This window comes from Periophthalmus magnuspinnatus, chromosome 13 (assembly GCF_009829125.3).
Source record: "Periophthalmus magnuspinnatus isolate fPerMag1 chromosome 13, fPerMag1.2.pri, whole genome shotgun sequence".
Lineage (NCBI taxonomy): Eukaryota > Metazoa > Chordata > Actinopteri > Gobiiformes > Gobiidae > Periophthalmus > Periophthalmus magnuspinnatus.
Window position 1 is genome coordinate 32101634 of NC_047138.1, and position 11957 is coordinate 32113590.

At 49.9% G+C, this 11957-nt stretch overlaps 1 protein-coding gene across 1 annotated transcript; it reads right to left on the reverse strand.

Annotated features, from left to right (window-relative positions):
- Nucleotides 1–1071: 1071 nt before the first annotated feature.
- On the reverse strand, nt 1072–10102 carry mmp23bb (matrix metallopeptidase 23bb). The gene is made up of 8 exons (XM_033977565.2): nt 9205–10102; nt 6856–6944; nt 6046–6179; nt 3949–4116; nt 3642–3806; nt 2515–2625; nt 1932–2055; nt 1072–1805 (listed from the first exon to the last, which is right to left on the reverse strand). The coding sequence occupies exons 1-8, from the start codon at nt 9253–9255 to the stop codon at nt 1625–1627; spliced, it is 1023 nt and encodes a 340-aa protein (XP_033833456.1). The 5' UTR covers nt 9256–10102; the 3' UTR covers nt 1072–1624.
- Between the last annotated feature and the right edge of the window lie 1855 nt (nt 10103–11957).

Here is an 11957-nt window from a genome sequence, read left to right on the forward strand (position 1 = left end):
ATTTCTCTTTAATGTTATCACACTGAATCACACTGAATCACACTGAATCACACTGAATCACACTGAATCACACTGAATCGTGTCGTTAGTCTCAACCCTGTCGTATAAACACACTCTGAACCACCCTGGCGTTGTTGTTTTGTTGCGCTCTGATTGGCCGCAGCAGGTTGACATGACGATGGTGGATGTGGGAGGGGTCACTTCTTGAGGTCAGAGGTCAGAGGGACACCTGCAGATGAAGGTCAGACACAGACGTGGAGAGTGGACCCGACACAGAAGTGATACGGTCTGAGACGAGTCACACACACACAGACACACACACAGACACACACACACAGACACACACACAGATACACACAGACTCGATACTGAAACGAGTATCAAAACTAGATCCTCATTTTTCACAGGTATCGATACTAAAAAAAGTCCCATTGACATAAGTGAGTCTGTCCTGAATCTGTTTATTCTGATGTGTCTGTGTCACAAGAATAAGACACAGACCAGTGTGAACTACTGCACACTGAGGATTACACACATAACACACACACAACACACACACAACACACATGTAACACACATGTAACACACATGTAACACACATGTAACACACACATAACACACACGTAACACACACGTAACACACATGGAATAGAACACAAAGTACAACATTTAACGTGGAACATCACCGTGCCTAAAGAGTTTTGTTTTTATCATCATCGTGGTATCGAATATCAAGTATCAAATCTGTTCCTTAGTATTGAAATACACACACACTCAGAACAATGAAGCTGTGAATAGGCCCCTTCTGAGGCCCCTCCTGAGGCCCCTCCTGAGGCCCCTCCTGAGGCCCCTCCTGAGGCCCCTCTGTAAACAGCCTGTGTTTGTGTCTCATGTCACTTTAAAGATGAATAAACGTTTGGTCGTCAGGAAACGGCTCAAACATGTGACTAAACTGTGCGACTCTGCGTCATGCTAGCTGTTAGCTTGTCTTTATTTTCATGATTTGACTCAGTCGTATTTTCTGTTAAACCTTAGATCTGCTTCATTTCAGTGAAATAAAGTTTGTAAATAAAGTTTGCAGAGGTTTATTTTCATAAAGACTCAGTTCAAATCCGTCTGTGACACAAACATAACAACAACATGACACAAAATATTCACCTCAGCCTCCACGAGAGTGTCCACACTGAGTCCTGATGTAGACCTGGTTTAGTCCTGGTTTAGTCCTGGTTTAGTCCTGGTTTAGTCTTTGTTCAGTCCTGGTTTAGTCCTGGTTTAGTCCTGGTTTAGTCCTGGTTCAGTCCTGGTTTAGTCCTGGTTTAGTCCTGGTTTAGTCCTGGTTCAGTCCTGGTTCAGTCCTGGTTCAGTCCTGGTTTAGTCTTTGTTTAGTCTTTGTTTAGTCCTGGTTTAGTCTTGGTTTAGTCTTGGTTTAGTCTTGGTTTAGTCCTGGTTTAGTCCTGGTTTAGTCCTGGTTTAGTCTTTGTTTAGTCTTTGTTTAGTCCTGGTCTAGTCCTGGTCTAGTCCTGGTTTAGTCCTGGTTTAGTCCTGGTTTAGTCTTTGTTTAGTCTTTGTTCAGTCCTGGTTCAGTCCTGGTTCAGTCCTGGTCTAGTCCTGGTCTAGTCCTGGTCTAGTCCTGGTTCTTGACCCGGATGTACCAGGAGGAGGCGGTGACGGTGTTGCCGTGGCGATGCACTCGGCAGGTGTAGGTTCCTTCATTGAACTCGTTGGCGACAATCCTGAGTTCACGACCTTTCATCACGATATGCCCTGGAACTGAAGCCAGGATCTGCTCCCCGTCCTTATACCAGCTGTGGACCAGAGACCGGGTTTAGTCCTGGTTTAGACCTCATTTAGTCCTGGTTTAGTCCTGGTTTAGACCTGGTTTAGTCCTGGTTTAGACCTCATTTAGTCCTGGTTTGGTCCTGGTTCAGTACCTGATCTTGGGGAGGTTCCTCAGGTTCTTGGTTCCACATCTGAAGCCGACCACTTTTCCTCTGGGGACCGTCTTCACCTTTAGGTTTGGGGTCACGGGGGTCGGGGTGGACTCGGACTCCGGCTCTGACACGGGAGATAGAACACGGATCAGAACACGGATCAGAACACGGATCAGAACACGGATCAGAACACGGATCAGAACACGGATCAGAACATGGACGTGAGCGAGGGCGAGATCGGGTCCCATTGACTGTCAGACTCATTCTGGTCTTAAATGTTCGTATTAACCCTCTACATGATGGGAGGAGGCGTTACCTTCAACAGCCTCGCTCTGGATTGGCTCTTTGGTTGCTATGATACTCGCTCCAGATTAGCCGCTATAACCGCTAGCCTCGCTGAGCTTGATTTGGAGCCGGTGTGAGGGACGTTCATGGACTGTATGAAGTGTCCTGAGAGTTCGGCTCCAAATGAAGCTCAGCGAGGCTAGCGGTCATAGCGGCTAATCTGGAGCGAGTATCATAGCAACCAAACAAGTACTAGCAATAGCATCAGCAGTAGTAGAAGTACATTTAGTGTTTTTACCGTAGCACAGGTCACAGCGCAGGGGGCAGTTCTTTTTCATGAAGGATTTGCGTCGTTCACAGAATCCCAGACGAGCCCACGGGTCACACACACGCTTCTTATCATGACAACCTGGAACATTAAACACATACATGTACACACACTACGGCAGAGGAGTGAACACGCACACACAGACAGAACACGCAAACTCCACACGGACGCAGAGAGAACACGCAAACTCCACACAGACACAGAGAGAACACGCAAACTCCACACGGATGCAGAGAGAACACGCAAACTCCACAGACGCAAACTCCACACAGACACAGAGAGAACACGCAAACTCCACACAGACGCAGAAAGAACACGCAAACTCCACACAGACGCAGAGAGAACACGCAAACTCCACACGGACGCAGAGAGAACACGCAAACTCCACACGGACGCAGAGAGAACACGCAAACTCCACACGGACGCAGAGAGAACACGCAAACTCCACACGGACGCAGAGAGAACACGCAAACTCCACACAGACGCAGAGAGAACACGCAAACTCCACACAGAGAGAACACGCAAACTCCACAGACGCAGAGAGAACATGCAAACTCCACACAGACACATGGAGAACATGCAAACTCCACACAGACATAAGTAGAACATGCAAACTCCACACAGACACATGGAGAACATGCAAACTCCACACAGACATAAGTAGAACATGCAAACTCCACCTCTGACCTTCTGACAAACTGTTGTTTGTGTTTAATCCTAAAATAAGTTCAACTCCTAATGTTTTACCATAAAGCGTGTTTTACTGTAGAATGCCATGTTTTTGTGTTTTTACAGTGGCATGGCGTGTTGTATGATCTGTTTTTACTGTGTTAGAATGTTTTGTGTGTTTTTACTGTAGAGCTGTGTGTTTAGCATGTTGGGACTGTATAATCATGTGTTGAGCATGTGTTGAGCATGAGTTTAGCATGTGTTTAGCATGTGTTTAGCATGTGTTTAGCATGTGTTTAACACGCTGTGACTGTATAATCATGTGTTTAGCATGTGTTTAGCATGTGTTTAGCATGTGTTTAGCATGTGTTGAGCATGTGTTTAGCATGTGTTTAGCATGCTGTGACTGTATAATCTCGTGTGTTTACCATAGAGGCGGCGGATCCCCCAGACGTCGTCCCGCCCCACGCTCCTCTGACCCGTGTACGTGGCGTTCGGGTGCATCAAGGATTCCGGGTCACGTGAGTGCCACAGACCCAGAGCGTGTCCGATCTCATGAGCCGCCACCTGCACCAGGTCATTCAACCAGACCCCTGAAAAAGACCCCAAAGAGACCGGGTATAATCCAGACCAAGACCCAGCTCTGAACCTGTTCAGCTTTGACCCCAGTCGACTCCAGAGATCCTTCAAAGCTCCGGTCTAAACCTCCATTTGCACCAGTTTCAGGCCTAATACCTTGTCTCCAGCTGAAGCGGGACTTGCCAAGGATCCAGAACTCGTGGTTGTCAAAGTGGATCTCTCCTCGCGGCGGCAGGAAGGCGTGAGCCAGCTCGCCGTTTAGACCGTCGAAACACGGGTGCAACGGCGCCGCCCAGCAGTCTGTGTGGTTAAACGTGTAAAAGCCTGAAACGTCACCAAAACATGACAGAAACATGACTCAATCATGACTGAAACATGACAGAAACATGACAGAAACATGACAGAAACATGACCGAAACATGACCGAAACATGACAGAAACATGACTGAAACATGACTGAAACATGACCGAAACATGACCGAAACATGACCGAAGCATGACCGAAACATGACAGAAACATGACTGAAACATGACTGAAACATGACTGAAACATGACTGAAGCATGACTGAAACATGACAGAAACATGACTCAAACATGACTCAAACATGACTGAAACATGACTGAAACATGACAGAAACATGACTCAAACATGACTCAAACATGACTGAAACATGACTGAAACATGACAGAAACATGACAGAAACATGACTCAAACATGACTCAAACATGACAGAAACATGACTGAAACATGACTGAAACATGACAGAAACATGACAGAAACATGACTCAAACATGACTGAAACATGACTGAAACATGACTGAAGCATGACTCAAACATGACTCAAACATGACTCAAACATGACAGAAACATGACTGAAACATGACTGAAACATGACAGAAACATGACTGAAACATGACAGAAACATGACAGAAACATGACTCAAACATGACTGAAACATGACAGAAACATGACAGAAACATGACAGAAACATGACTCAAACATGACTGAAACATGACAGAAACATGACTCAAACATGACTGAAACATGACTCAAACATGACTGAAACATGACTCAAACATGACTCAAACATGACTGAAACATGACTCAAACATGACTGAAACATGACTGAAGCATGACTCAAACATGACTGAAACATGACTCAAACATGACTGAAACATGACTCAAACATGACTCAAACATGACTGAAACATGACTCAAACATGACTGAAACATGACTCAAACATGACTCAAACATGACTGAAACATGACTCAAACATGACTGAAACATGACTGAAGCATGACTCAAACATGACTCAAACATGACTCAAACATGACAGAAACATGACTGAAACATGACAGAAACATGACTGAAACATGACAGAAACATGACAGAAACATGACTCAAACATGACTGAAACATGACAGAAACATGACAGAAACATGACAGAAACATGACTCAAACATGACTGAAACATGACTCAAACATGACTGAAACATGACTCAAACATGACTCAAACATGACTCAAACATGACTGAAACATGACTCAAACATGACTGAAACATGACAGAAACATGACTGAAACATGACTGAAACATGACTCAAACATGACTCAAACATTACTGAAACTTTGCCCAAACCCAAACACCATGTTCATTCTTTCCTCAGTTTCAGACGTATTTTAGACGTCTGTTTCACACGTGTCTGAGCACGTCCTTTGAGTTTGTCGAAAAATCTGCCACACACGTGTCAAATATTCACAACTGCAAAAGTACTGCACTAAAGTACTGCACTAAAGTACTGCACTAAAGTACTGCACTAAAGTACTACACTAAAGTACTGCACTCAACTACTGCAGTAAAGTACTGCACTAAAGTACTGCACTCAACTACTGCACTAAAGTACAGCACTAAAGTACAGCACTAAAGTACTGCACTAAAGTACTGCACTAAAGTACTGCACTAAAGTACTGCACTAAAGTACAGCACTAAAGTACTGCACTAAAGTACTGCACTAAAGTACAGCACTAAAGTACTGCACTAAAGTACTGCACTAAAGTACTGCACTCAACTACTGCACTAAAGTACTGCACTAAAGTACTACTACACTACACTACAGTACTAGTACTACACACTCCAGTTTTGTTTTGGCAATGATGTTAGATTTTAAACCATGTCTGATTGGCTGGTTCATACAGGTGTGCGCTCTGATTGGCCGAATGTCAGCAGTGTGGTGCGCTCTGATTGGCCGTACCTATGGTGATGTCAGCATGCCCCTCCCACACCTCGGTGAAGCTCAGCGGTGAAACGTCGCTCCATTTGGTGAAGGCCAAACTCAGAGCTTTACGAGTGTCATCCTGGTTCAGAGTCCGAGGGAACGCCACGATCCTGAGACCAGAGACCGGATTTAGACCTGGTTCAGTCCTGGTCCAGTCCCGGTTCAGTCCTGGTCCAGTCCTGGTCCAGTCCCTGTCAGTCCTGGTCCAGTCCCGGTCAGTCCTGGTCCAGTCCCGGTCAGTCCTGGTCCAGTCAGTCCTGGTCCAGTCCCGGTCCAGACCAGGTTCAGACCTGGTCCAGTCCCAGTTCAGTCCCGGTCAGTCCCGTCCAGTCCTGGTCCAGTCCCGGTCAGTCCTGGTCCAGTCCTGGTCCAGACCTGGTCCAGTCCTGGTCCAGTTCCGGTCCAGTCCCGGTCCAGTCCCGGTCCAGTCCCAGTTCAGTCCTGGTCCAGTCCTGGTCCAGTCCCAGTTCAGTCCTGGTCCAGTCCCAGTTCAGTCCCGGTCAGTCCTGGTCCACTCCCAGTTCAGTCCTGGTCCAGTCCCAGTTCAGTCCCGGTCAGTCCTGGTCCAGTCCTGGTCCAGTCCCGGTCAGTCCTGGTCCAGTCCCAGTTCAGTCCCGGTCAGTCCTGGTCCAGTCCTGGTCCACTCCCAGTTCAGTCCTGGTCCAGTCCCAGTTCAGTCCCGGTCAGTCCTGGTCCAGTCCTGGTCCAGTCCCAGTTCAGTCCTGGTCCAGTCCCAGTTCAGTCCCGGTCAGTCCCGGTCCAGTCCCGGTCAGACCTGGTCCAGACCTGTAGGTGAGGTTGTGGTGGTCCCACTTGTGTCCCAGGGGGTTGATGACGTAGCGTCGGATTCTTTGGAGCGCTCCTGAACTCAGCACCTGTAAAAGGACAAGGCTCAGTGTGGACCAGACTGTGGAGCGGGGTCAAAGGTCAGAAGCACTAGGCTCAGTGTGGACCAGACTGTGGAGCGGGGTCAAAGGTCAGAGAGGCCACAGAGACAGAGAAACTGAACTGGAGCCAGAGTCGATGGAGCTCAGGGGCATTCAGCTCTGTCCAGAGACAAGTCCAGAGACAAGTCCAGAGACAAGTCCAGAGACATGTCCAGAGACATGTCCAGAGACAAGTCCAGAGACAAGTCCAGAGACAAGTCCAGAGACAAGTCCAGAGACATGTCCAGAGACAATCCAGAGACATGTCCAGAGACAGGTCCAGAGACATGTCCAGAGACAAGTCCAGAGACAAGTCCAGAGACATGTCCAGAGACATGTCCAGAGACAGGTCCAGAGACATGTCCAGAGACAGGTCCAGGACATGGAGCTCAGCACATGTGCACCAGGATCTACAGGGACCAGTCTGGGGTAGTCCTGATGTAGACCTGGTTCAGTTCTTTTTTTAGACCTGGTCTGATCCTGGTCTTGTTCTTAATCCTGGTGTTAGTCCTGGTCTTGGTCCTGGTCTTAGTCCTGGTCCTGGTCCAGGTCTTAGTCCTGGTCCTGGTCTTAGTCCTGGTCTTAGTCCTGGTCCTGGTCCTGGTCTTAGTCCTGGTCTTAGTCCTGGTCCTGGTCTTAGTCCAGGTCTTTGTCCTGGTCCAGGTCTTGGTCCAGGTCTTAGTCCTGGTCCTGGTCTTAGTCCTGGTCCAGGTCCAGGTCTTGGTCTAAATCAGGTCCATGTGCTTCTTCCTGTTTGAGTTTATTTGAAGTTTCTGTAAAAATCTCACACAAACATGTCAAATATTCACTACTGCAAAAGTACTGCACACAAGTACTACTACTACTACACACACTACTGCAAAAGTACTGCACACAAGTACTACTACTACACACACTACTGCAAAAGTACTGCACACAAGTACTACTACTACTACACACACTACTGCAAAAGTACTGCACACAAGTACTACTACTACTACACACACTACTGCAAAAGTACTGCACACAAGTACTACTACTACACACACTACTGCAAAAGTACTGCACACAAGTACTACTACTACACACACTACTGCAAAAGTACTGCACACAAGTACTACTACTACACACACTACTGCAAAAGTACTGCACACAAGTACTACTACTACTACACACACTACTGCAAAAGTACTGCACACAAGTACTACTACTACACACACTACTGCAAAAGTACTGCACACAAGTACTACTACTACACACACTACTGCAAAAGTACTGCACACAAGTACTACTACTACTACACACACTACTGCAAAAGTACTGCACACAAGTACTACTACTACACACACTACTGCAAAAGTACTGCACACAAGTACTACTACTACACACACTACTGCAAAAGTACTGCACACAAGTACTACTACTACACACACTACTGCAAAAGTACTGCACACAAGTACTACTACTACACACACTACTGCAAAAGTACTGCACACAAGTACTACTACTACTACACACACTACTGCAAAAGTACTGCACACAAGTACTACTACTACACACACTACTGCAAAAGTACTGCACACAAGTACTACTACTACACACACTACTGCAAAAGTACTGCACACAAGTACTACTACTACTACACACACTACTGCAAAAGTACTGCACACAAGTACTACTACTACACACACTACTGCAAAAGTACTGCCCACAAGTACTACTACTACTACACACACTACTGCAAAAGTACTGCACACAAGTACTACTACTACTACACACTGCTGCAAAAGTACTGCACACAAGTACTACTACTACTACACACTGCTGCAAAAGTACTGCACACAAGTACTACTACTACACACGCTACTGCAAAAGTACTGCACACAAGTACTACTACTACACACGCTACTGCAAAAGTACTGCCCACAAGTACTACTACTACTACACACGCTACTGCAAAAGTACTGCACACAAGTACTACTACTACTACACACACTACTGCAAAAGTACTGCACAAAAGTACTACTACTACTACTACTACTACTACTACTACTACTACTACTACTACTACTACTACTACTACTACTACTACTACTACTACTACTACTACACATATACTGCAGTACTACTGCACATTCAGGCTCTCATTGACTTCATAATAAATACTGTATTCACATCTGACACACGGGGAGGGCATCTGACACAGGGACACTCCAGGTGAGTGAGTTACCTGAGCTGGGATCGTCATGGCAACCAGCAGCAGCAGAGGAGGCGTGGCCATGCTGTCAGCATGACCTCACCGCCGGCCAATCAGGACTCAGGGGGGTGATGTCCAGTGAAACAATCAGCCAATCAGAGGAGAGGAGGCAGGTCCGCGCGCAGCTCCGCTAAAAGTCCCAGAATGTGAAGAAGTAACAAGATGAACTTAAAAAGTCCTAAAGAGACGAGGGGACAGGAGAGGGGACAGGAGAGGGGACAAGAGGACAAGAGAGGGGACAGGAGAGGGGACAGGAGAGGGGACAAGAGAGGGGACAGGAGAGGGGACAAGAGGACAAGAGAGGATAAGAGAGGGGACAAGAGGACAGGAGCATAAGAGAGGGGACAAGAGACAAGAGGACAGGAGGACAAGAGCGCAGAGTGTGAGTTCGCCGCGGGAGGCGAGAGTTCACGAGGAACGTGTTAAAGCGGCGTCAGCGCAGCCGGAGCGTGAAACCGGAGACAAGACGAATCTGCACCGAGACACGGAGGACCGGGGACACGGAGGACCGGGGACACGGAGGACCGCGGACACGGAGGACCGGACACGCGGGGTGAAGAGGCAGGTCAGAGCCGGGAGGAGGCGCACTGTCCCGGGTCAGAGCACCGCGGACTCACGGCTCTGCGGCAGAAAAGTGCTTCAAACCGGACCAAACCGAGACAGAAGAGAACCGAGCCAGGGCCAAGTGCGAGGGAAGAGCAGAGTCCAGGTTTAGTCCAGGTTTAGTCCCGGTTTAGTCCCGGTTTAGTCCCGGTTTAGTCCCGGTTTAGTCCTAATCGGAGTCGGAGCAGAAAAGTCCCGCTAGATCCAGGTCCAGTCCTGGTCTGGTCCAGAGTCCGGACTGAGGACTCGTGGCGCGCGCTGCAGAGTCTCGCGCGGGGGGGCGGGCTCAGGTGAGAGCGCGCGTGCATGTGCGCGTGTCCCGCACAGCTCCGAAGGCCCCGCCCCCCGCCCCCTCCCCCTACGGCTCTGACCCGCGCTGTCCCCATCTGCTCCTCCTCTCCCCTCAGATGCCCTCCCTCCTCTCCCTCTCCTTACATCTCTCGCTCCTCCTCTCCCTCCTCCTCTCTCTCTCCTCCTCTCTCTCCTCCTCTCTCCTCTCTCTCCTCCTCTCTCTCCTCCTCTCTCTCCTCCTCTCTCTCCTCCTCCTCCTCTCTTTCCTCCTCTCTCTCCTCCTCCTCCTCTCTCTCCTCCTCTCTCTCCTCCTCCTCCTCTCTCTCCTCCTCTCTCTCCTACTCCTCCTATCTCTCCTCCTCTCTCTCCTGCTGTCTCCTCTCTCTCCTCCTCTCTCTCCTCCTCTCACTCCTCCTCTCTCTCCTCCTCCTCCTCTCTCTCCTCCTCTCTCTCCTCCTCTCTCTCCTCCTCCTCCTCTCTCTCCTCCTCTCTCTCCTCCTCCTCCTCTCTCTCCTCCTCTCTCTCCTCCTCCTCCTCTCTCTCCTCCTCCTCCTCTCTCTCCTCCTCTCTCTCCTCCTCTCTCTCCTCCTCTCTCTCCTCCTCTCTCTCCTCCTCTCTCCTCCTCCTCCTCCTCTCAGTGTGTTTACATTCAGATGAATGATACATGTAAAGGTGCATTGTGGAACTTTCTTGGAGTATGTTCCTCTTTCTGCTCGTCTCCATGGAGATGTCGGCTGTACTGAACACACTCCACATTATGGCATTAAACGTGTCTTTGGATTCTTAATGGGCTCACCTCTCCGCAGACGTGGTCTTTGAGCGTCCTGAAGACGTAAATCAAATCCCCGTGGAGACAAGGACGTGCCACCAGAAAAGTTCCACAGTGCAGTTTTACCAACGTTACAGCGGCTCACAGGAACCAGAGGGAACGCCCCGAACCAGAGGGAACGCCCCGAACCAGAGGGAACGCCCCGAACCAGACGGAACGCACCAGAGGGAACGCCCCGAACCAGAGGGAACGCACCAGAGGGAACGCCCCGAACCAGAGGGAACGCCCCGAACCAGAGGGAACGCCCCGAACCAGAGGGAACGCCCCGAACCAGAGGGAACGCCCCGAACCAGAGGGAACGCCCCGAACCAGAGAGAACGCCCCGAACCAGAGGGAACGCGCCAGAGGGAACACCCCGAACCAGAGGGAACGCCCCGAACCAGAGGGAACGCCCCGAACCAGACGGAACGCCCCGAACCAGACGGAACGCCCCGAACCAGACGGAACGCCCCGAACTAGACGGAACGCCCCGAACCAGAGGGAACGCCCCGAACCAGAGGGAACGCACCAGAGGGAACGCCCTGAACCAGAGGGAACGCCCCGAACCAGAGGGAACGCCCCGAACCAGAGGGAACGCCCCGAACCAGAGGGAACGCCCCGAACCAGAGGGAACGCGCCAGAGGGAACGCCCCGAACCAGAGGGAACGCCCCGAACCAGAGGGAACGCCCCGGACCAGAGGGAACGCCCCGAACCAGAGGGAACGCCCCGAACCAGAGGGAACGCACCAGAGGGAACGCCCCGAACCAGACGGAACGCACCAGAGGGAACGCCCTGAACCAGAGGGAACGCCCCGAACCAGAGGGAACGCCCCGAACCAGAGGGAACGCCCCGAACCAGAGGGAACGCCCCGAACCAGAGGGAACGCGCCAGAGGGAATGCGCCAGAGGGAACGCCCCGAACCAGAGGGAACGCCCCGAACCAGAGGGAACGCGCCAGAGGGAACGCCCCGAACCAGAGGGAACGCCCCGAACCAGAGGGAACGCCCCGAACCAGACGGAACGC